Genomic DNA, 27315 nt, shown 5'->3' with positions numbered 1-27315 from the left:
TGTCTCATGCAGTTGAAATTTTAAATAAGATCTACTGTTGGGGACACCGTCAGCAGATACCATTTTTTAAAAACAGAGTATAAACACATCTAAGGATGGAAAGTAATGTCTATAAAAATCTAGTATCATGGTATGATCTGTGTGAGGAAAATCTAATTCAACTGGACATTTATTGTACAGCTACTGTATTCCAAGCACCGATGAGAGATGCAGAGATGAATAATGAAGTTACAATGGACACTTTTTGAGGTAGAGGTAATACGCACTCAACTGACTACAATACACAGCAGCATGAAATCAGCATCTGGGAGCAAACATGCTATAGATTAGGAGCTCAATAAATATTTGCTGAAAGAGTAAAGCAAGGACCATGGACAGAAGTACAAGCAGAGACTTCTGGGAGTGTGGAGAACAGAGCCAAACTGGGCTTCAAAGCAGTAAGGAAGGTTTTGTGTAGGAGACATATCTGTCTGCAGCCCCTAAGGGTTGAGAAGGGCTTAGAGAAGTGCAGACACAGGGAAGAACTCAGCCACATGAGCAAAGGCAGAGAGTTGAGAGCTTGGCAGAGTTCACAGGAGTGAGTAATCTGGTGTGAATGATGATAACACACAGAAGATAAACCTGTAGAATTAACTGAGGCCAGACTCTAAAGGACTGTCCTTGCCAACCTGGGAGCTTGGACTTGATTCTATGGCAGTGGGGATTTGCTACTGCACCTTGTGCTTCTCCCTGGTTTTACGCGGTATAATCACAATTTGTTGATGGTTTGCAACATCATTTTTCATACTTGTTTCTCCTGCTAGGCTGTACGTGCCGTGAGGGTAGGGACCATAACATGAGTTGTCACTGTGCATTCACAGTGCCTGCCACGTGGTAGGCTCTCAAAAACTATTGTTGACTGAATGAAGGGAAGAAGCATGCTCTCTGAGTTTCTCATTAATATTAAAATATGCATTATCATACAGAAAAGTGGAGTTTCCTCAGAATATTTGGGTGAATAATATTTAGATAAAAATTCTATTCAGGGAAAGTTAGAAGCTTTTATTAGCAGGACAGTTAACTTGCCAGTGATAAGATAAAAGAAGTGATTTTAAAGGATGATGATGGACTTTGGAAGTTCTGGTGAAGAATCTATAGGTGCATGAGTTGGCGGAGGAACAGCAGCCATTTCATCAGCACTATGGATGTGTGGGCTGAAAGCAAGGCATCTGTTCTGCAAATATGTGCAAGGATGGTGAGGTACTTCTCTAGTCATCCTCCCTTTACTCATCTGTGGAAAGGAAATAAATCTTGTTTTTGGAAAACAAACAAGCAATCAAGGATAAATGGGCAAAAATAGAATTTTTATGTTTTCATTTTCATATAATTTAGAGTAAAATCTTGGTTTATGTGCAATACTTTTTTCAGCTTTTAAAGAACAATATAGGCCTCAAAGCCCAGTGTTACAGTCTACCTGTCAAAACCCACATGCATTTAAATCCAGTTAAATGCACTGAAATCCAATTAAACTGTTACATGCTTTTGTTTAAATTTTTCTTTTTCTTTTCACAGAGATCATCAAGGTACCATGTGGCTGCAGCCAAGTCTTTGGCCTTATCAGCTTGCTCTCTATCCCTCCCTGTCTGATCTGCAGTGATACACATAAGAGCCCTCTCCATTTAGAATCCTGAGTAGCTAGCATCTCTCAAACATAAGCACATCTCTAAGCACAGGATTATTGGTTATTGGCCCAAAGATCTCATAAGCAATGATATTAGAGAGTTATTCCACAGGCAATTCTATCTGCTGGTTATCTTCCCTCACTTCACTATTTTTCTTTTTCACGGAAGAAGATGGATAAATGGTCCCATGACTGGCTGGTCCTCAGAGAAAAAGCAGCACTGTTGTTATCCCGAGAGCTCACTGCTTTCTCTCTAACTAGCCCCTGATGGCAGGCACACTCAGATCCGTGCAATATGAACATGGAGCAAACAGAGAAATGGCCTGGCTGTGAACATTTCTTAACAGTCCACTGTTTCTACAGGTTCCCCAGGGCATGCTCCTAACATCAGACACTTAAAAGCAACCATCTTCTTACTCTGTTCCCCAGTGTACCTCCTGGTATCTCCCTCAAAGTTTTAGCTCATATCCTACACGTTTCCAAACATTATGGGTAGAGCGAAAGATTTAGAACCATTTCCTCAGAATAACTTCTAAAGTCTTTCAATTTTGAAACAAAGAAACCCCTCACACTCAATGAGGTTGTAGTGGATTGCGTCTAGAGGAAACTTATTGTAGTGGATCATGTCTAGAGGTACAAAGGACTTATTAGAAAGTTTGGCGTATACCTCCAAGCAAGGTTGAGATTTGTTTCGCCCAAAGCACTCTGAATTCTAGTATCACCAGGGAGCAGTTCAAATTAGTTGCCCGTTTCCATGATGTATCATGTATATCAATAATATAGACTGTCAGGAATTACAAAATAAAGAACTCAAGTAAAGTGTCTATTTTCTATGCATATCTTTTTCTATTACACTGGAGTAAATATAACTTTTGGGGTATATGGAGATCAAAAGCAGGTTAAAAGTGAATAAAAAGGTATGTGTAGGGTAATTTTGAAGAGGTTCTGTTTCCAGAAATTTTCTATCCTTCTCTGTAGAAGCCAATAAATGGCTTTTAGTGGTCTCTACCTCCTCTTCCAAAAGTTGAGTCTACAATGACTTTGTGTTGCTTAGGTTTGAGTGTTAATAGCATTCTGTAATAAAACAAACAAAAAAAAGATACTTAATCTACACTTTTCTGGGCCAAATGCAAACCTTGTGAACTTAAGAATATCTAAATATTTTCTTAAAATATAAAATGAGTTATCTCTTTAAGATTCACGTGAAGATTTTGTTGACACCACAAAATGAAGACACTGAGAAAGAAGATGGAGGTTTACCACTGCCAAAAGTTGCAATTATTAGATTCAGGCAAGATTTCAATATTGCAGTGCAAATCTGAACCCAAGCTGAGCTTGGTCTGACGTTCTTCAGGGAGTCTATTGAAACCAGGTTATTTAAGAAAAATATAGCTGCAATTTATTTGAAAAGATAGCCAAGTTAGACTATCAGAGGCCTTTGAAGTGACGAGGCCTTTGATAATGAAGAATAAGGTGACTCACAGTGAACAGTGACGGCTGTTGAAGCAATCATGCTTCTTTTGTCTATCAGGGAGCATTTGTAGTCTCCTGTCGCATTGCGCCTCACATCTGTCAACGTGTAAGTATTTGAGCTTCTTATTCCTTCGGGCTGTCCCTTTTGATAGAGGCAAAATGTCAGATGATTACACTTGGTAGCTATAATGAGAACAGTTGTATTTCTTGATGAAAATGACGTTTTCTCAGATAAGAAAAAAAGGGAATGAGTTTTTTTGATTGGACAAATAAGAGTACAGTTTGTATTATCTGATACCTGGAAAAATAATTAATATTTTGGTTCCAAAGAAATTGAAGAGCTAATTTACATTGTATCAATGACATCTATTTTATTGAGAGCATGGCTTGTGTTTGAGGTTTAAAGCAGCTTTTTAAAAAATTTCCAATATTTTATTTTTATATTTATGCCTTGCCTAATTTGACAAAAAGATTTGAGGAAGCTTGAAAGAAAACATGCCAGATATACAAATGAAAAGGAGAGAAAGGAAGGAAGGAAGGAAAAGAGAAAAGAAAAAGAAAAGAAAACAATTAATAACAAACTAAATAAAGAAAAAATGTAGATGAACTAGGAGTATATATTAACAAAAAAAGATAATCACCAGGTATTGCTGCTAAAACTATGACACAAATCTGGCTCTGGTCTGTGATAGCCAAGGTGGAAACATAATTAGTTTCAAAATCTCATTTGCACATGAGATACAAACAGTGTGTCAATTTATTAGGAGAAACAAAGTTTTTTGTCAACATTTCAATCTAAAAGAAATACCTTATCCTAGTCTTCTGAGGACTGCAGTGGCTGATATCCTTACACACCACTGAGGACTGCAGTGGGTGACAGTTGTAAGCAGAGCCTTGCAGTAAATGCAGTGTTGAGCTGTCTATGGCTTCTCTCAATGGAAGGTTATACCAAACACAAACTGGGGAAGAGCTCTGGGAGAGCAAACAAGCATTCTTAGACGAGCTCTCTCCTAGTCAGGCTCCATGTCACTATAACATCCAGAGCACACTCTAGAGGAATTTTCCAAATTATCCTCTATACATATCATTTCTTTCAGCTATGATACTGACAAACGTTGAGGAACTGACCATTCAACACTATATACAATGGCAAGATACAGCCCATAGCTTATTCTATCAAACTCAATACAATGTGCAACAGCACCATCCCCACTTCTGGCTCAGAGATGTGTTCGTGAAGGCATTGTGGGTAGATTTAGAATCCACAGACCATTTGCTGTCATCATTCTTCACTTTTTAGTTACCTGCTTCTGAAGAGCAGATTCTTATAGTTTATTGGATAACGAACCTTGAGTTTTTGCAATTATGGTTTCCTGTGATCAGATTTTTTCTCTTTTGTCCCTGAAATCTCTTAACATTGAGAAAAAAGGCAGGAGTGCTGGCAGATGCCGAAATAGCTTTCAAAGGACATCCTACAGGTCCCTTGTCCCCAGGAAGAACATCTTTTCTTACTTAAGCTGCCCAAGTACATACAATTCTTAATGTCAGCCAGCTGCCCAGCAACATGGCAAAATGATAGTAGTCTAGCTCAAGTAATAATGCTTAAGTACTTACTGGTAAGTAAAACAAAAACTCCGCAGGAGGAGGGTTACCATTTCCTCGGCATTCAAGAGTGATGTTGTCCCCTTCTTTGATGGCATTTTTTGGTGGCAGCACCTCTATTGTCACCTGCTCTGTAGGATCTGAGAGAGCCACAGACACAAGTTAACCATTTTCGTCAAGCACCAAATTACTCTGCACATACAATGTAAATGACTAAATTATACACAATTTTCTCAAGAAGCTAGTAACGGTAATTACTTAAATGTATCTTTTTATAGAAGGATTGAAGTTAATAGCTACTTGCTATAGCAAGTACTAATCTTAGTTAGACCAAACTACAAAGAGACCCTGTTACATAAAAATCAATTTCTCCTTAGCAAAATGTCTTTAACTGAGGCAGGAATGACCATAATTATTTTATGGTAAAAGACCAGTAGGAACATTCTCACTGTATGATTTCATTATAAGGACACTTAACTATATTATATGAATCTTACAGTTTGGAAAGATTGGATCAGCGGGCAAAGTAGCTAAAGCTATTAGGTACCCTGCACTCCTATTACATAATAATACCTTTTACTAAATAAAGAGTCATGAACTAAACAACGCCAGCAAGATATTTGGCATGCAGGAGAGCAGGTCTGCTTTCAAAAAGATGAATCCCATAAACTGAGTGAGACGCTTAACACAATCAACAGGACTGTAAGTGTACTGTAATTCCATTCTGTTCATTGGAACCAAGATGCAACTTTCATTCCATTTTGGTCATTTTTATGGAGAAAATAAGGCTAAAGAGTATCCTTTATTAGAGGCTATGGCTCAACAGTAAGATGCTGAAGAAATTAAAGGCTGGATACAGTGGACCTAGCTCAGGTGAGAATCTCACATCTCACTACTCCCTACATATCCCTACATAGTAACCAAAAGAATCTACTCAAATTTTCTTCCACCCATCTCTCCACTTATCTTTCTGTCCAGTCATTTATTCATTTGTTTAGCTAATATTTATTTTGTGCAGGCACTAAGTGCTGGAGTTATAAATTTGGAAACAGCTTATTCCTTGCCTTCAATGAACTTTCAGTCTATTTATGACACTAAACAATTAAGACCATACGAACATATAAACTGCACATGATGTAAGCATAGCGAGCACTCATAGCTTATAGATGCATGAGTCTGGGAAGCTTCCAGTTGGAATTGACCCTAGAGCTGAGTTTTGAAGAATAAATAAGTGTTTGCTAGATGATAAAGGTAAATTGGTGACAGTATATGGATTGCCGTGTAAGTAGTATTCTACAGGAGGAATCTGGAAAATAGGACAGACTATAGAAGTAAGTGATGAAGATGAGACATAGTGCAGGATCACAGGACTCAGGCATATTGAAATCAGGAGTGTGAAGATTAATGTGAGAGATCTGGGAGAGTCACTGAAGAATTTTAATCACGGCAATTAACATGGTCACATTTGTGTTTTAGACAGGTATTTCTGGCAGCAGCGAGGAGGGCAGTTTGGGGTGAACAGACAGGAATAGTTTCTCGAAAATCGTGCAGAAATACAGGCAGTGAGTTATGGTAGCATAATCTTAGGCAGCGTCAGTTGGCAGAGTCAAATAAACACAAAGATTAGAGAGCTAGATTCTATAAAACTTCATTCCAGACTGAATAGGGTGAGGTGGGAGTGGACTAGTGCATCTTTCTCAAGATGAATTGATCCATTTTCTTTTGCTTGAATGTACTCTTCTGTTCTTTCCACCTAGCTCCCTCCTTCTCTTCTCTGAAGTCATCCTAGAGCAGTGGTTCTCCAAGTGTGGTCCTCAAATAAGCAGCATTAGCACCACCAGGGAGTTTGTTATAAACGCAAAGTGTTGGGCCCCTCCCCACATGTACTGGATGAGAAACTTTAGAACAGGGTCCAGTGATCTGTGTTCTAACAAGTCCTCCAGGTGATTCTGATGCACTAAAGTTGGAGCATCGCGGTCCTTGGGCATGTGAGCTTTTAGGACTGTTCACTGGGTTCCTGTGTCACTCACCACTTGCTACCTTGCACTGACAATTTCCTTCTGATGGAGGAGTCTTATTTCCCTATCGGAGTAGTAAATTCCTTGAAGGTCAGGACTATGTCTTAAAGGCTTTTGTGTCTTCTCCATGAAGCCCAGCACTGTATACATTGAGCCCTCTCAAAAGCCGTGCCAAATATGCTGCACACAGCCAGCCACAGTAAAATCATTTCCTTCATATTCATCCAAGGACTTTTTTGCCCACCCAGCTCCTCATGCCTGACACACGTACACTCCTGTTCTTTCTGAAGCCCAATCCTTATTACTCATCTCTGTGTTTTTTCCTGTCTTGTACACCTGCACTTATACCAAGATAGTTCATTTCCAATTGAATATTTTTGAATAGACAGAATTCTGCCTTAACTTACAGAAATAACAGCTTGATTTTAGATAAGCTGTACATGATGAAATTCTCTCAATCCTCACTTTTAAATCAAGTTGAAACGTATTTACAAAGTTTAAGGCAAAACAACCCTTTATTGTTAGGACAAGTTGAATTTCTGTTTTGTTTTTATATAAAGTTCTGCACACTCTATGGAACCCAAACAAAAATGTAGATGAGATAAAATTCTCCTAAGGCTCAACTGGCATTTCTGCTCTTTCTCCAGAATAGACATAGAAGTATTAGGTTATTCTACAACATATGGCAGTATTACAAGAATTTCTGATTCACTTAAAAAATAATAATAAAATTTTCTTGTATTTTTCCCCCAAAATGCAAAAAAGATATCTGTAGCTCTCTGCTTATGTAGTAATAATGATTGTATAGTAATAATGGCAATAGTACTTAACAACGAGCATTTAATGTGCCATATAGTGTGCTATTTTAGATTTGTAATTTCACTTAATCTCCATAATGACACTATGAGTTAAGTATTATATTTTTCCCATTTCAAGATAAGAAAACTAGACCTAGGCTGGTTAAGCTACTCTTCTGGAAACACACAGTAATTGACAGCACTGGGACTGGATAGCCAGCATGTTTGCTCTTAATTATTAGATTTCTTGACACCGGTCTTATAGGAAAGAGCACACAGCATTGGAGACGAGGATTCTAACCCAGTCCCTACAGCTAATTTAGGGCCAGTCTCTGGGTTTCACTTTACTGCTAAGCAAAATAATGGAGTTAGACTAGATGATCATGAAGGTTCCTTTGCAGTCTAATCTTCTAGGTTTCAAATCTATGAAATAAAGTTAACCAAAACATCTGGGAATACAACACCCTATTTAACTTATGCAATTAATCTCATTATTAAAATAAATCTCTTCACTAAAATGGAAATCCTTTATCTGGAAGATCAACCAGTCATAAGCCTCTATTCATCTGTCATTCATTCAGAAAACCATCAGATGGCATTTTGAACTCCTATAAAATTCATGGGTATGTGCCAGGGCTGAGGACTACCAGAAGAGATCAGACTAAATTAGAGATCTTGTCTTTAAGGAACTTAGCATCTAGCAGAATACAGAAGAAGTGCTCATAAATAAATAAAACAAAGTAGAGAGTGAAGGATATCATAAGATGGGTAAGCATTTATTCTTAGGTCTTCCAAGCAGGAAGAGATTATTTGGGTGCCATGAAGTAGAGGCGGGGGGTTGGAATTAAAATCCAAAGAGCATTTGGATTGGGACTTAAATGATCAGTAAGTATTTGAATATTCTTTCTAATACATTAAAATTGCATAATTATATATTGAGTTACTTACAGTAAATATCAAAGACTGCTTGTTCAGAATCAACTGTTTTCTGGCCTGATGGTCCATAGTATGTCACAGAGCAAGTGAATGGAATACGTAAGTCAGCCTTGGTTGCCTTGTACTCCAGGGATGAAGTCATAGTATAGAGCTGAGTTACTGGATCCATTTGGTTTTTAAAAATTATGACCACCGCTGGAGAAAATAAAGAACACAAATAATAGGATTTTTCATCAAAAAAATCACAATTTTTAATTAAATGTCACAACACCTTTGAGAAGTGGTTTGGTCCTTCTAACTGTATTTAACAGGAGGGAAAACTGACAGGTAGTGAGGTAGGGTGTCTTTTCAAAACCGTGAATCAGAGACATAGACAGAAATAGCATCCTGGAATCTTATCTCCCACTCACTACAATTAACTTCTAGAACATGCCATATACAGAAATAATTTTCTCTGCTCTTGATTCTTCTGCACAAGGGCTAAAACGGTATTTTAAAAATCACGTAATGATTTAATGGATACTTAAAGCAACAAAGCACAGAGTCATAGATCAAAAGAGGGCAACACATTTAGATGCAGGATAGTCTAAGCAATGCCTAGACAAGAGAAAGTCAAAACAGGGCGTCTGAATGTATTGCCCACTTCATTTACACCCACCTCCTTCCAAAGGCTGCAGCACTCTCCCATTCCTGTACCACGTGATGTTGCCATCTGGATAGCTGTCTTTTGAAATGCAGTCACCCAACTGCAAAATAACGAGGAAATGTTATTACCTTGGTTCCATCAGTGGTTGTCAATTTGGAAACCCAGAATCCTCAGGGAATTTTAGAGTTATTCCAAAGGTCCCTGACCCATTCATTTTCCAAATACCAACTAAGGACTGAAAAAATGCTGTCTTGTATAAAAACAATGTCTTAAAATTATGGTCGTGCTCGGTTAAAAATATGCAATAGATGCTGTCATTATTAATAAAATCACATTCATTTAAAACCACTACCAAATTCACTTGACATTATTCATTTTTAACATTAACTTAATAACATAACTACACGAACATTGGCTATTACCATGGTTCATAGATCTGCGCATGCAAGAATCATTAACAGTGCTAAAGTGGGGCTGCCTTTCCAGTTTCATACCTCACATATTTCAGACTACATATACTTACCATGATCTATAATCCTCACCACTTTTCTTCAAATGTGTTTTAACTTTAATACTTAGTGTTTATCAAATACTATTATGCAGTAAAATTTAATCTGATTCAAAAAACTCTGGACTTGTTTTTTTCTCCCACAAAGGAAAATTTAGGTATTTTTAGCTAGTGAAAATGAGATTACTAGTCAATTGATGTCCCCAACTACGCAACTCCAGTTTTGCCCCTAGTTCAACACAGCCTCCCTTCAGACCTCTACTAATGTGATCATTCAAATCTGAGCTTCTCCTACCTTTACTTCAACTTTCCTGTAGTTTAATTTGTCAATAGAATGAAGTCCAAATTCCCTACATGACATACAAGGGTTGTCACCAGCCAGCCTCTCTTTGCCTCTCCAGATTTATTTCCTGCTGCCCTCTCTCGGCCACTGTCTTAGCAACCAAAGTTCCAGCAGTGCAACTAACTTGATGTTTCCCGAAACGTCATTCTCTTTCATGTCGTGTTACTTCATGTTGTTGGAAAGCCCTTTCTACCTTTGGCCTGGAGAAAACCTACTCATCCTTCATGACTCCATTAAACATTCAGGTCACTCAAACAGGAAACATTTATGCCTTTTTTACTCGTCTCCCTCTTCTCCCTTCAGAAATGGCCACACCTTCCTCCGTGTCCTCACTCTACCTCGCGCAGACTTTCTGACTGTTGCACCTGCAACACTGTCAACTCCACAAGAGGCAAAGTTTGTCTTATTTGTCCTGGCATCTGAGGCCAGGAGAAGGCACTTAATCCTAGGTTAAGTAAAGGCAATTAATCACAAACAAGTTCTTACCTTTTTTAGCTGCTCAGTTTCGAGAAATGGTGCTTTGCTTACAATTTCAGGTTTAGATGGTTGCTCTAAAGTTAAGTAGAGAAAGGTTTTAAGTACACATCGAAGAATAAAACGACATTTGTAATTTTACTTATACAAAAATAATTCATTTACTCAAAGTAGAAAAACAAGTGACAAAATAAAGAATAATTTCCCATATAATCTGTAACCAAGAAATCTGGTTAGTCCATCCCCTCCAAATATTGCTTTATTATCTTAAATGCTTACAACTCCTTTGAATAAAATAAGATTTACGTTTTCTGGATTCTTTACAAACAGTGAATATGGATTTGATAGTGAAACAGAGGTTAATGTACTAAATAGGCTATATTCTCTCCAATTGATTACCACATCCACTTTCTACTTATCAGTAGCTTCCAACTCCTTAGGTGAAGACCTGAATCCACATGAATCAGAATCACAGGGGTACTTGTTTAAAATGCAGATTTCTGAGCCCTACCTGGCCTACTGAATCAGAATCTCTGGGGGAAAATCCTATAAATCTACATTTGCAACAAGTTCTATAGGCGATTCTTGGGTGCAATGAAGTTTAAGAATCATTGTTCTAAAATCATGAGAAATACAAAGCTAGGTAAGGGATGTAGAAGCCTAAGTTTCCAATGGATCTCAAACTTTATCTTTTAAATTAAGTCACGTTATAAAACTATAAATGTGAGGAAATCTTTCAAATTTGAAACCTGAGATAAAGGACAGAAGTATTTTAAACACAGGAAATTCTGTAAGCATAAATTCTAACAGAGGCCTCAGGAAGAACTGATTAAAAATTGCAGTAACAAGGTGTTACTTAAACTTATTTTAAGTTATTTTATTCTGACCTGCTAGGTTTCTATCATTGATGGATTTTTTTACTTTTTAATTAGCTCTAACAATTAGTCTAAAGAAAATAAATATTGCCTTATTGTCATTGATTTTGATCTCATGGAGCAGAATTATTCTACTCTCATATAAACAGACACATAAAAACAACTAGCTATTCTTTCTTTCTTAGTCTTATTGTTTACCACCTCCAATACTTATGATTTTGATTACCAAACTACAGTAAATTGGCTTTTGTATAATTATTACTCAATTTAGACTTTAGTTATCAGACATGTTACCTACCCAGACAATTACAGAAAACAAGGATGAAGACAAAAAGTCTTTGAAGCAGCAAAATGGATATCAGCAAGTCTATATGTGAAAAAAATGTAGCCTTCAGGTTAATCCCCTTTGCGATTATGTTTTATATTAGAAATTAGAATAATGAATAATAATAGTAAATCTGCCTATGTGTTGAACTCATGCACTTAATTATAGGAGGGTCTATTTACTACTAGTTCTAAATATATAATTCTCCTAATACAATTTTCACAAGAGTGATTGTCTATTTTCTAAATTTGCAGATTGGAAACAAATCATAATAAAGATAGAAAAATAAGAAAAAGAAATATAGAAGAAGACAAAGGTATAACAGAGACAATTACATTAACACAAGAAAGAAGTGACACCTGATTGTTAGGCATGTGACCAAAAAATTACAGAAAACTCAAAATATACAGCCATTTTTGGGAAACATATGGTGGGGGATTAAAGCCTTCCCCATATCAGTAAGCCTTGATGTTATCACTATTTTAATGTAATATCATTAATGTTCATAATTACAACTCTGAGTTACCGATAAAATATTAAATGCTGCTTGGAATTTAGGTTTTAAGGCAAATGTCTAATCCACCTGAGAGAGAGCTGCATCCAAAATACCTAAACAGAATGAAAATTCTTGGGGCTTAAGTAAATCAGCCGAAGTTCTCTGGGAACTAAAATCAGTTATTTAGTGACATCTCTCTGAGAGCTCAAGAGAGGTAAGATACTGTATTAATTTATGTGGTCAATCAAGAGTCAAAACTAACAAGAAAAAAGAACAAATAGTTTTGTGTCTCTTCTTCAGTAGTACCTACGCCTGGAAGATGTGGAGAGATTTGAAAAATCTTCTTCAAAAACTGAAGCTCTTAATACAAAACGTGGGTTGGCGGTTTTGCCAAGTTGTACTACTTTCTATTTCACCAAAATTACATACCAAAACAGCTGGGCACATATTTCATCTTATGCAAAATATATGTCTCTACTTTGCTTTCTAAACCCTGTGATGTGTTATCAATGTACATAAGATGATAAACACTTGGTGTGTTACAATGGTTGGTCCTTCACACATGGCCATGTGTACTTTGCCTTCATAAATATTTTCTAAATCTATTATTTCAGTAAAATGAAACTGTAGCAAACCCAGGGAAACTTGATGAAAAGATGCTTAAAGTTTAGTCCTCTTTACACGGTTATTCACCCTTCTATTTGGAAGAGAGAGTCACAGTGGGTATTGTGGAGGTAATAGTAATACCTACTGCATTTCTTAGAGTTATTTTCTCCTTAAACTTTTTTTTCAAGCCCTAGATATTAACTACATATTTTGTATGTAATTTTCTCTTATATTAGCCTATAACAATCGATGAATGTTAGTTGGAGGACCATAAAAGAGGACACGTACTATTTTAGCAAAATTGCATATTGATTCCAAAGTGTTTAAAGAAGTACTTTACATGAATTATGTCTCAATATGATTCAAGGATTCATAACCAAGTATAGAACTGAAAGGAAAAGTCATGCCACAAATTTATTTGCATTATTAAAATAATTATGTCAAGAGTCTCACAGCCAGGTGAGGATGGAATGATGAATATAAAACTGCTCTGTATCACCCACAGTGTACAGTGTTATTAGCAAAAACCACACACGGGAGAGCTCAATTTGATATGGCAGAAGAGCGAGAAAAGGCAGGTGCACTGGTTACATTGATTCAAGAGTGTTTCTCTCAGTACTTTGCCAGTAATCACCCCTCATAAATCCTGATGTACTTAAGTAAACCATTGTGTGCATGGAATCATAGTTTATTTTTCTCAGGAGAAGGGAAAGATATTTTTTATATTTAAAGAATCAAAATGAAATATATGGTGTAGGTCTCATTTGTTAAATAGGTCATTTTCTGCTTTCTTCATCCCCCCCCCCCAAATTACTTGCACTTTGATTAATGTTCACAGGGAGGGTAGGAGGAGGAATGCTCAATTCTGATAAAACATTGAGAACGTTATCTAAATGGAAGCTCTAAAATAACAGTATGAGGCCAACCAGCACTGCCCATCGCTAAGAGAAGAGCTGGTCCAGATGTACACAGACTGTATGTCATGGGAACAGTCTTCCTTGTAACATTACAGACACCAGAGTACAAGAGGGCTGACAGATTAGCCTGGATTGTGGTCTTCAATTGCTTTTTTAGAGCTGGAGTCCTTCTCCCATTTTTTTCCTGTGAACGAATTATCATTAAAAAAATCTTTGAAATACTGAGTAGGTGGAATTCTAGCTAATCTAGTAGAAGCAGCTCCTCACTATCCTCAGCACTCTTTATTAGCTCCTCAAGAGGATCGTAGGAAAACCACCAGCTAATCAAAGGCACACATTTTACTGAAGAGGAAGGAATCGTAGCCCCGGACAGGGGAAGTGACTCGCTCAAGGTCAGAAATTAGCAGCAGATCTAACGAAGCTAAGTCTCCGGATGGCCAGTTCAGTGATTTTTCCATTATACCACTGACAGCCAACTGGCAATCTGGGCACCCATTCGACCTCTAAGACTTTTGCATAATGATTGGAATGAATCTTTGGGAACATTTATAGGTCTACTCTTGCTTCTGAATGGTTTTATTAACTTCAAATGTGCATTAAATGCAAATACAGTTTGATTTTGACGACATTCAACTAGGAAAAAAAAAGCTGTGTCAGTGGTGACAAAGCACATGATTTATTTGGATCAGGGTTGCTTTACGGGCATGATTTCTTGCATCTGAGGTACAGTTTAAAACTAAACAAACAAATCCACACCAGAGGTAACAAAGTCATCAGTCAGCACCTCCAGTTTGAATACAAACAGTTTGACTTTGCCCATGAGGGTGGCACTCTGCAGCAAGCTGATCTGGATTAGCTCACGTTAACCACACTCAGTTTGGTGGTACACAGTGCATGCTGCTAGGTGATTTGGTAAGAGACAGAGGACTGATGGACAAGCCTAGTAACTCTTAAGTGACTGCAATATACACATCAGAGAATGGAAGCCTCCCTGTCACAGCTGCTGTTTGTTTCACAAAGAGTGACCCAAAGTAAATTCATTATTTTCAAAAAAGCAAAGCCCCTATACGCTCTTGCAAACACTTTCTTTATCATGAGCTGTGTTGTTCATTTTATTGCACATGGAGTGTCCCACGGTTTCTGGTATAAAACGCCATTTTCAAGAGTGTGTAACTTGTCTATTTAAATTCTCCCTGGCCCAGAGCCTGGAATGCAAATTCTGTTTCTGAGAATCACTTTGTTTTCAACAACATTCAAAAGAGAAGGAGTAGGGGGTGCTATCGGCATGCGGGGTGTGAGTTTGTTTTCACAATCATAGAAATCCTCTGTGTTCCAAAACAGCTTACACATTTTATCGAATTAGACCAACTGAATTTTTTTCAGATTGCTGTATGGCATTTTTTTAACGAAAGAATATTCTGAAAACTGTCACAAATGATTCTTCTAAATGGAACAACTTGGATTTTCTCAACTTCCTTATATAGTATCTTGATATTTGGTAATTTTAACACAGTGAAAAAGAAACCTGACAATGACAAATCAATACACATAACCTTTAGAGTGCTGTGAATTAATCTCTGTAGCCACTGTGGTACATTCCTGATATGAGCTTATATTTATGACCTCATGGCCTAATAATCAAAAAATTTTGGTTGCTCTATTTAGAAAAAGTGTCCTCAGCAGTGCACCACCCATCTTTCTAATAACATCAAAGTGAAAGAAAAGAAAATACATGGGACATTGACAAATACAGGATGCAGATTATTTGGGTGTTTAATGGAAAGGGGCATGGTGGGCAAACACTTGGTACTTGGTTTGATTCATAAAATGATTGAGAAAGGTGGATGGTTTCTGGAAAGTGCCTTCTCAGCTGAAAGATAATCAACTGAAACATGTAATATGCTTTTACAAGGTTCTTCTGGAGAGCAAAGGTTTCCTTTGATAGTATAAGCACTCTTTGAATCCGTGTCATGAGCCCATAGGAGCTTTGAAGTTCATATAAATACTTAAGGGAGAGTCCTACTTAGTTGCATAGGCTATTACAAGAGAAACAGGAAAAATCCATGGCTACTTGCTGTAAGCAGAAAGGCCCTCTGGGTTTCTTTCTTCTCCATTTATTTTAATAATTTCTAGATGCTATCAAGTTATCAGAAAGCAGAGGGAAACAGTTGAAAAGTGAGACCTTCTTCCCTAATTAAAAAAGACTGGCATTCTGAAACTTTTGAGACCTATTTTTCTCCCTGTAATTTCTAAAATATTATGATGTAACAGAGGTGGGACTTTTTATTTGAATATTAAAAGATAAATGCTTTAATTAGAACTTCTCAAGTCATTCATTTGCATAGCTATTTGCACAGTAACATTAACTATATATTATCATTAGGCAAAGTAACTTTGCCTTAATGACTACAGGAATTACTCCAAGTTTCTTCTACAAACTTCTCTTCTGCCAACCCTACTACACTTTTTCCCCTTGGCGTATTCCACATACACATTCAGTGCTGGTGAACTTCTTTATTGTAGGGCAATTTTCTAAACCAACTGAATACTTTAAAGAGGTAAATCAACAAGCATTAAAGATCAGGATATATGTGTGTGTGTGTGTGTGTGTGTGTGTGTGTGTGTGTGTGTAGGATACACACACACATATATAGAGAAAGCTTAGAACTCTAAGTCATAAGATAGTTTGGGTTTACCTGTATTTTATTGTTTTTATCTATCAAAATGTCAATTTTACATGGTTCAGCCTAATACATATATATGTATGCATGATATGCATGATTGTGTATGTATCACGTATCTATGTATATATCACAAAACATTTATTTGTACATTTGTACAGTGAAAGTTAAAGATCACATGCCAGTTTTCACTTAGCAGTACTTCATATCACAGGAAATTTTACCCAAGAAAACAACAGAGAACATTCTTTTAGCTTCTCACTGCAATGCTCCTATTTGAATTTCAGGTGTTTTGTTTTCCTCGCTGACAGCATCCATGGGCAGAATGAAGATCACTAGAGGTCCTCTTATATAGATGCCTGCTCTGGAGACACTCCAGAAAGTTCAGTCTTATTTCTAAAGAACATTTTCTTGTCCGAGCCACCAGTCCCACTTAGGAGTTATACTACAGATACTTACTGAACACCTTGACTATCGTAGGTGCCTCAAACACGTTGTCCTCAGTGACTAGCATGCACACAAATCTCTTCTCGTCACTGATCCTTGCATTGCTAATAGACAAAGTGTAGTTTTCTGAGAGGTTCAGTCTGTCTTTGTATTCTGGAACATCGTCGTACTGCACACTTTTCTTTGTAGAGGACCTGAAGGCAATAAATACTGGGGAGCCATCGGGCTTTTCCTAAAAATTAAAATAACAATAGATTTTAAAAACCAGCATATTCATATGTTTCAAGATTCCATCCAGAGTAACAAAATTTCCTTGGCTATACTCTTTCACCAATATTTATAGTTCTGTCTAAGAAGAATAATTTTGAATATGAGCCTCACATAAATCTTTGGTTTGGAAAATGACTTTTCATAAGAGGAGAAGCTGTAAGTTCTTTCACAGGTATCAGTTTAAATACGGGAAAATGAAAGGACAAAGCTCCAGGAATCTGAGCTTTTCTTGCATCTGGAGGACAGAATTAGTGACTGTTTTGAAACTGACAAGGGCTGGCCTTATGTCCAATATAAAAGAAAAAATAGATGGAAACAAACATACAAATGTACAAAATCATATTCAGCTAATCATCACAGCAAGTGCACACTTGGGCTGCAAACACTCGTTTAGAAATCCTGGGCAATTATCTTTTGCATATTCATTACTTTAATTCGCATACTTTAAATGTCCACACCTTTCAATTTCTGCCAAAACTGTCACAGCTGACCTTTACACATAACCTGGTTTAATGAGTCTTCATGGACGAACAGTATTTGCCCTTGTGAAGCAATCATGGCCATTAAGCAACAGAATCAGATTAATTACTAAAATCCAGAGTTTTGCTATCTCAGTTATAAAACTTAGCTCAAAGAGCTTTCATATAGAAGCTTATTATGAAAATAAAATATAATCTGGCATATACAATTACATCAAGAGCACTGAGACATATAATTCAGTTCTTCCTCTGCTCCCACAAAAATTCTCTTACCTAATAACCAATTTAATCTAAAATAGAGGCCAATCCCTCTTCTATTTACCCCACAAGGCCTTTGAGAAAATAAAATATGATAAAACATTTTAAAGTGCATGGCAAATTTCAAGGTGCAATGGGGAGTTACCTTTTAAAAATTATTAATATTTCTTACTGTTATGGACTAAATGTTTGTGTCCCTACCCAATTCATATGTCGAATGAATACCCTAACACCCAGTGTGTTGGTATTTAGAGATGCAACTTTGAGAAGTAATTAGGTTTACATGAGGTCATGAGGATGGTGCCCTCATGATGGGATTAGTGCCCTTATAAGAAGAAGAAGAGACATGAGAGCTCTCTCTCTCTCCATGAGAGCACAGAGAAGAGGTCATGTGAGCAGAAAGCAAAATGGCAGCTGTCCGCAAATCAGGAGCAGGACCCTCACCAAGCATCTGCTGGCATCTTGATCTGGACTTTCCAGACTCCAGAACTGTGAGAAACAAGTATCTGTTGTTTCAGCCCCAGTCTATGGTATTTTGTTATAGCAGCCCAAGCTAAGACAATTAAGAAGCTAATCTTGGAGTCCAAAAGTTTTAGTTGGTTGAATATCTGAATACATCGATAATATTCTCCTTAAATCTTTTAACTTTGTCACAGGTTTATAAAACAAATTCTTGCCCTAAATATTTCCTTCATTAAGAGAAATATGTTAGACCAGTACCTTAAATTTCTGTATTCATTCACCTGTGAAAATAAATAATAGTTACTAAATTTTGAGCACTTAACTAAATGCCATGTACTTTCTTTGGATTTTCCATGCATTAATTGACTCAATACTCATAACAACCCTGTAAGTTAGAGTTATATTATTAGCTCCATTTACAAATTAGACAATGCAGGTAGAGGCTGGTTAAATAACTTATCCAAGTGCCCAGCTAGTGTTGAATTACTTCAAGTAACCCTCACACACTATAGGGAAGATCATTTTAATGATCTCATTTTATAGATGAGAAAATGGGGATTAATTCACTTTTCCAGAATCCCACAGCAATTATATGGTAGAACAGGACGGTCTCACTTCAGAACCCACATTTTAAAAGACTGTGTCTGACTACCCGCTGAGTAAAACCTTAAATGCATTTCCCAAAGTGTGTTCTGCAGAATGTTTGTTCTTAGAGATATTTGAGGGGAAAAGCGTGTGGTTAAATATGTCTAAGAAACGAACCAAACTCAGACAATCCATATCGCATTTTACTATATGAAAGGCTCTGAGAAGTGTGGCAATAAAGAAATTTTTAGAAAATTATTTGACCGTCAAATCCTTTTCCTATTCAAATACCTTTTAACATTTCAAGGAGCTAGCGAAAATCTGCCATTGTGTTCAAAGGAACATATGTTTACTTTAAGCTAAGAAACCACCATGAGTCTCATGTGATCCAGCACTGGGAAACTGTGCCACCCAGGAACCTTTTGTTGATTTTGGTAATTAAATAGTGATATTTCATCAGTTGAAGTTACCTAGCCACTCCTCATCCACCTACCAGGATATCTACCCTCCGTTTCCAGACCCATCTGTACTCAATACCTGAGAAAATATCAATTTGCTATCTGCAAGAAATGGATAAAATCAACAATGTTAACTATAAAAAGGACCTACCGCATCCACACAGTTCTAAGATAAAATACTAGAAACAAGGTTCTAATGCTGATGACTAACTCCCAATGATTATTTGGGTACTCTGCGTACTGGTGTCTCTCAGCTTTGCAATAGCCACACCAAAAAGAACATGAGTATGTGGAGAAGGGCTGCCATGTCCCTCCAAGCTCTGCTCTGTACTCCCTTGAGTTTATTCTGGAAATAATAAGAATAAATTATAAATAAATTAAATAATTTTCCCTTTGCCCCTAACACTTAGGGTTGAATCTTTCAGACTAATACGATCTAACAATTACGTTTATTGGCTTTATTTTAAAAAAGCATTTGTTAGGTGAGACTTAGGAATTATTCTTTTGAAATAGTCAACACATTAATTCTACCTTCCTCCATTTGTACCTACAGTTGAATATTGTCATTATGTTAATTTGAAATTCACATTTACTCACAAAAGGAATTTTATTTCAAAAACTAGAGGCAATTAACCAAGTCGAAGGTAGGTCACACTTACATATTTCCATTTGCCAAACATGAGATTCTGAGGCACCTTGAGTCGGCAAGGCATGACAATGGTCTCTCCATATGCTGAATTTACAGTATCCCATCCAAGGCCTTTAGGAAAAAGGAAAAAGAGAGAGAGAAGATTTTAAGTGTTCTCTTGAAGTAACAAAGTAAATAACTTCAGTTCAAGGTGCATGTCTTAATGAAGGTTATCCGTTATAATTTTATCTTAAATGACATAGAAAAAGTACTAAGCCAGAATATACTTCCTATTTAAACATCAACAGTTCTTATTTAGCTACTAAGCCTTTGAATGTCACACAATTCAGATTTACAGACCCCCGGTTTTACCAGAGAATAGCTAAGTAGTGTATTCCAAAGGAGCAAGTGGAATCTCAGCATGTTCACAGGAAAAAATTTCACTATAGTTCATAGACATGTGGGACAAAGATTAACATGCTTAAAATTCTCAAAACTGTGTTAAACATTTTTGTTTCATTTGAAACATTCATTTGAAAATATTGTCAAATTTATCTTCTGGAAAATTTAAAAAACTACTAAAACCTAAGAACTAATAAATGTAAGACCACAACTCAAGTTTAATTATAAGGGAGAAAATGGGCATGCAAATGGATTAATGTTTAAAATATTAATTTTAATTTTACATAAATTATTAACATGGTAAGAATTTATACCATGAAAATTCTTCATAAAGTGTTGCTTACAAAGTGATTACTCTGCATTTTTTGTAGACAATCTAACAAAAACCATAGTTTGCTACTAATGTACAGAAAATTCCTGGTCTTATTTAATTCTTTATTGAGAAAAAAATGTAAATGATACATAATTAAATTGTCAAAAAACCCCACGATTTTTGCATATGTATTAACATACTATTCAAATCTATATATATTCATGAAGTTTAAAAACTCAGACATTTAACTTGGCAATAGTATTTAGGAAACATCTCAGGGTTTTTTAAATCTTATTTTTATCATTATCTTACAAAGATCTTTAAGATTAAGTACTTTTACAATGAAATATCTATTAACATATGTCATAATTGGATATAGAATGTGAAGGAGTAACTTTATTTTAAAACGTAGGAAAAAATAAACAAATGATATTTTGTCCACCAGGTGGTGCTACAGTGCAAAACTAAAGCAAGCCACAACACATAAATAACACCATCTCTGGACTTTCTGTAGAAACAGCACTGGGTGGAGACCATCTTTCACTGCTACCCATCGATCATGGCGCATACAAAAATTTCATAAAGGGATGAAAAGCCATTAACCTTAGTGAAGAAAAATAAGGTAATAAAATTTCCATTTTAAAATTCTGTCAATTGAGGAGACTACTTCCCCTTAAAGCAATTTTGCCCCAGTGAACAAAAAACATTACACAAAGAACAAAGAACACAAATATCATGTAAATATGCCACACTACCACCAGTTTCTAGCTTTTTAACATTGTTAAAATAAAGAATGCAAAATACAAGCCATGAGAATGTGTTATTCACTTGCCATTCAGACAAGAAGTTTACTAAAATTTTTTATTATACATTCAATTTTATAATAAAAAATTACCTCAATTTGTTTAGTGTTCCCCACACTAACTTTAATTTCTTTTTACTTCAAACCATTGAAAAGCTTAAGACTTTAAAGACTTTAAACTTTGTTAAAATAAAAATTATGAACGTTTTGATATGTGGTTACGGACATACAAACTAATGACAGTTAAGAAATTGCTTTATTTCACAATACAGTACTTGTTTCTGCAATACTTTGGCTCCTAAATGCAGAACGTCTACTGTGTATTTTAAGATCTGTTTATGCCCTACACGGGGCAGGAGTGCTAAGCCATGGAAACCATTTTGTGATTTAATATTTTGCTTTTTCATCAGTATATAACAAGGCACTTGAATATGTAATAACTCTAAGATGATGTGGATCTCTACCTTAAATCATGGCAGGACGTGCACCTCTAATTATCTCCTATCACTATAAAGCACACCTTCTTTTGACAACTCACAGTGCTCCCATGGTTGGTCAAGGAGTGGAAACAGTTTACAGAGCTTAGGCACAAATGGGGTGAATCCTTTGCCAGCTACAGGAAAATATGAAAACTCATTTTCCAAAAAATTTAATGCTTTGTCCTCTCTTAGAGACCATTTTTCTTTTCTCTTCCCTACATAACTTTAATGTGCCCAATTTTATAACAGATTTTAAAGCTGTATGGATTTACAGTACACAGTGTATTACTGTGATGAAAGTGCATTACAACAGGGAAGGGACCATCTCTTTTTAATCTTTGTGTCCCCAGGAACAATGCCTGGCATTGAATGGGCATCTAACAAGACAATTTCTCATTTGAATGTTGTGGAGTCCTTTCCATTTTGGTTATCAAATTAACGTCTTTGAAATCAGGGAGGAGCTGATAACAGTGGAACTTTGAGAATTCTTATTCCTAGCACATACTGTAAAGGCTCTCATATATTGTCTTCATTGTACAGGGGACATGGATTTGTGGATAGATGGCACTCTCTGTTTTGAAGAGAATCAAACACAAAGCAAACATTTTTATAAGACTTCATGGATGAGACTATAGGAGAAAACATTCTTCCCCTTCCCTTTCAAGAGAAATTAAGGATTATTTGTGCTCTGTGATTTGTGAATGATAATATGTAATGCTTTTTTCCTTACTCGTGATGACCACAAAGCAAAGAGCTGTTTTTAAAAGTACTTGAAAGTTCATGGGTTGGGACTTCTAATGACAGCTTGATATCCAAAATTAGCCAGGACAGGACGCTTTAGAGAATAACAACATAAGAGGAAGAAGGCATGTGACAAGGAAGGCAGGAGGGAAAAGGCCAACAGTTACAGACAGAGCACTGGTCCACAGACTGTGGGCAGCAGGAATGATAGTAAGTTGGATGGCACCAAAAGCCACGATAGTGATGATTTTAGGAATAATTTTCAAGTTAGCTGCAATCATCAATTTTCCTCTTCCAGTGAGAGTATACTGACTCCCAGCTTCATCTGATGGAAAGACTCAAAGCTGCACCTGTGAGGGATCTACTGTCTCTCACCCCCTAGGGATGAGGGGCTGCAAAGACGACTGTGATTTGATGATGAATTAGCATCCTGATTTCTAGAGATGTCTCAGTCTTTGAGATGAAGTGCCAGTGAGACGCAAAGTACCTGTCCACACAAATGATTCTGTTTATACTTTTCATAGAAGCAAGAGATTTTATCCTTGAATTGCCAAGTCTGAATGGAATTTAGCTTACTAGAATTCCCCTGAAACTTTCTCCCTGTAATATTAGTTGGTTAAATTATTCATGGTTTTGTAGCCTAGAGATTATTGGACACTATTGTAAATATAGAATGTCTATGATGTCCTTCCTCAGAGATGCTAAATACAAAATATAGAAGGAATGTGTGTGTGCATTTCTGTGTGCTCCATGTTATATCTATGCGTATATGTATATGTTATAGAGACTTTAAACTGCAGTAGAAAGCTTCTATATTAAAGGTGTTCTATAAATATGAGATATTATTATGAATTAATATTACTGCGGTTACCAAAATGTCAACATAAAATATAAAAATGTGTTATATTTGAGGGGCAGTGTGTAACTATTTAAGCATTTTTTATGAAGAGTTATTAACTAAAGATAAAGAGCAACAGAACTAGCAAGGCTACATAGGAGAATTTAGTGAAAATACAACGGGAAAAGCACAGCAAAAGAAAAATCGCTTGACTAAATAATTCCAACATATATAATCTCAGGGTAGTGATCATAAAATATAAGACAGCTATACTTATGCACTTTGTATAGCAAACAATTTAAGGAAGCACTGAAACAGACTCTGGTAAAATTCTGAAGTTAGGTGAACACTTTTCATTTCTAATTGAACTAATAAAAATGTAATAATTGTGGCCATACTGGTGAGATATACTTTTTCCATATAAACATTCTTCAGGACTATCAAGTTCAGAGTAATCATTCTCTTTGCATTGCTGACACATAGCCATTTGAGTTGAGGTAGCTTAAAATTCAGAATCTGCCACCACATTTCAAGCAGAAGAACTGCAAGGAATATAGAGAATAGGATGAGAATCAAACAGAGTCTATCTTTTACCTGCTGTAATTTAGCATGGTTAATTAATTTTTATGGCACTGATACTTTAACGGCATCATCATCCTTAAAAGCATTTTTGACTCTGCAGCTCTGTTAGGTGCCCTAGAAGGGTTAATCACAATTACATTTGGCTCAGAGAACCAAATTCCAGTTCTGCAGAAATTTTAGAGAAATTTATTTGTGCAGATGAACTGTTGGGGAGGAAGTAGGTAGAAATGAGAAAGATATCCTTAGAAACTTTCATAATTATTTGACTAATTTTGACAGATAAACATGCTAGTGTCCCTATGTGTTATATTAATGAATTAGGATATGCACAACTGTAATTAAACATGTCAATATTCTGTAACATAATTTTATAGCAGTGTTTCTCAACCTCATTACTATTGACATTTTGGGTTGAATAAATCTTCATCATGGGGACTGTCCTGTGTAGTGTAGGATGTTTAGCAGTATCCCTGCCTCTGCCCAATAGATGCCAGTAGCACCCTCCTCCCAGTTATGACAAAAAGAAATCTCCAGTCATGACAAATGTTCCCTGGGAGGCAAAACTGCCCCCTAAACTCCCATCTAGTAGAGAACCGCTAGTTTAGACCTTCAACTATTGGCTTCTTTCATTCAATAAGACTATGGTTTAGAATAACGGGATCACTGTTGTAAAATAGCATCTTAGTGTAACTCTGAATAATCACTGAATAGGAATGGAGGGATGGAGGCAGAGAGGGCACATGACAACACTTAGTTATGCTCAAATTTGTTTTCCTCACAGAAACATCTTACATGATATTAAACTATCATAGGGAGATTGACCCCTGACTCTGGGAATTTGAGATCCAATCTCTTTACAGAAATTATAAAAAGTACTCTGTTTTAGCAAATCTCCTCCATGTACCACAAGCACAAATTATACATACTATATATTCTTTCTAAACTATACATATCACATATATTTTATTTAATATGATAAAATATCATAGTTCTATTGAGAGAGGTTGAAGTAGGTGCCTTTAAGTGTCTTCCAAACCTGTGATTTAATGATTCAGTGATACAAAGTTATCTTGTAATTCCTCCCATACTTTATTGCATTAAACAAGAGTTTAAGATTTTTGTCAAGGTTATGTCATATACAACAAGTAAGGTGTGTGTGCGTGTGCGCGCGCGCGCGCGTGTGTGTTTGTGTGAGATACAAGGTCCTGTAATCCCAAGTAATTTGGAATGAATGGCGGATGGGAGAAGACATCTGAGGCAATCTAATGTTATTTTGAGAAATAGAGAAAAGGGTTTCTTTACCCTCTTTTTCTTTTTCAATTTTCCTTCAACAAACTTGTGTACTTGGGGGCCAAGCTGGGTCTTTGCTAAATCTGAAGCAGAGATACATTTGTTCAAAATTCACTTTCTGCACTGCCTTTCACAAGTGTCATATATTGTAACGTAGGTATAATTGTGTAATGCCTATAAATAAGAAAAATAGTGATTCTTCTTTTCTCTTTCTCCCACCAGTTCCTACAATTCTATAAATGCATTGCATTATATCTTTTAGATAAATGGTTAGGCCACTGTGAAATAACAGTTAGAGGGAAGAGGACCATCTTACTAAATTTTGAAGCACTACTAGTACCCAAGAATATGTTTTAAGATATGGGCTCTTTACTTCAAAGTTTAGTGTATTATAACACTCAAAATACTTATCGGTTTAGTAAACTATAGGTCAATATAATAATCCATATTATATCTTAGAAAGGAGATCTACAAAAACAATACAACTTTAAAAATACAGTATCAGTACTTGCATTACTGTGCTGAAAAATATCTTATCAATTTACTATTGCCTGAAAGTTCATTGTACTATAAGCATGGAATGATCTATGAGGCTGGACAACACAGTTCTTCCCAATTAATCTAGGCTTTGCCCCATCTCTGCTTTATTTTTATCATTGTTCCTCAGGCTCATCTGCCCTGGCTGAATTCCTACATAAACTTCAAGGCTTATCTCACAAATCATTTATTCATATATTCAATCACGCATCAAGTATTTATTGAAAACCTACTACAGGCAAAGTGCGAGATGTTCTTTGTTGGAGAAATACACTCCTCAAGGAACATGATGGAATTCATGTGAGCGGCTTAATAGGTAAATCAAGTGCTGTGGGAATGCAGAGAAAGGAATTCCAGCAGCGAGCTTGAGGATATTGGTAAAGACTTCTTGGAGGAAATTTCATTGACCTGAGCACTGAATAAATGTTCCTATAGATGGGAAGATCAGAACTACTTCACCAGCATGTCACAGCCAGGGAATGTGCAGAGGCACTGGGTGTCACTTGGTTTTCTCTTTTAGGCAAATTCCATTTTTTATTATAGCAGTTTTCACAGAGTAGATCTTTGGTCTTCACAAGGAACATCTCCTAAGACTGGCAGTTTTCCCAAATTCTTAAACGCACATAAAATTTCCCTAATAAAATGCAATAAACTGTTAGATCTCTTTACTTTCATCATCAACACTAGAATTTGGATTCCTTTTGGGGCCACTTTTAAATTATAAGCAAATATTTTATTTAGAAATGCTTTAAAAGCAACAGAATTGCTTTAAGTCCTGGATCTTTATTTTTGTTTTCTGAGAGATGCCTCATGAATTTTAAATCAGCTAATGTACAGATTCGATGCTTGTTAGAATTTCTTACCTTGGGATCCATGAATGAAATTTAGGGCATCAATGAATCCTCTAAAGCTATTTTAAAAACCCCAAAACCGTGGTATACTAAAACATTTGTTTTTATAGAAAGAGAATTCAAAGCTTTCATCAGATTGTCAAAGGTAACCTTGAATAAAAAATAAAATGTTTCAGGTATCTATTAAATTTTAAAATGCTAATACCCTTTGATCCAGTAATTCTGGGAATCTATTCTACAAAAGTTTGTATATAAAGATATATACAATTGTATATAAGAATAATACAGCATTATTTTGAACACTAAAAACGTGGAGGAACCTAAATGTTCGCTAATACAGGAGTAATAAAGTGTATATCCACACAATGTTCTGCATGAACCCATTGAAAAGAAGTGCGAGTCAAATATGCTGTTTTTCTTTTTTTCTCTCTATATTTGAGTATTTGTAATTTTTTATCATTCATTCATTCATTGACTACTGAGTATCTACTCTGTCCCAAGCTCTATTCTAGGGTGGGTGATGCATCAAAGATCAA

General features: G+C 36.1%; 1 protein-coding gene across 1 annotated transcript in view; it reads right to left on the bottom strand.

Annotated features, from left to right (window-relative positions):
* The window catches only part of ALCAM (activated leukocyte cell adhesion molecule), a 180722-nt gene that overhangs the window by 28656 nt on the left and 124751 nt on the right, over positions 1-27315 (bottom strand). The window contains exons 2-8 of the mRNA XM_058555726.1: positions 19976-20076; positions 16817-17036; positions 10470-10534; positions 9145-9232; positions 8499-8681; positions 4748-4875; positions 3143-3275 (exon numbers count right to left, since the gene is read on the bottom strand). Of these exons, the coding sequence (XP_058411709.1) occupies positions 3143-3275; positions 4748-4875; positions 8499-8681; positions 9145-9232; positions 10470-10534; positions 16817-17036; positions 19976-20076 (918 nt within the window). The remainder of the gene's footprint in view (positions 1-3142; positions 3276-4747; positions 4876-8498; positions 8682-9144; positions 9233-10469; positions 10535-16816; positions 17037-19975; positions 20077-27315) is intronic.

The sequence above is a fragment of the Diceros bicornis genome, chromosome 15 (assembly GCF_020826845.1).
Source record: "Diceros bicornis minor isolate mBicDic1 chromosome 15, mDicBic1.mat.cur, whole genome shotgun sequence".
Taxonomy (NCBI): domain Eukaryota; kingdom Metazoa; phylum Chordata; class Mammalia; order Perissodactyla; family Rhinocerotidae; genus Diceros; species Diceros bicornis.
The sequence above is the reverse complement of the archived record's forward strand: the minus strand, read 5'-3'. Positions and strand labels throughout refer to the sequence as shown.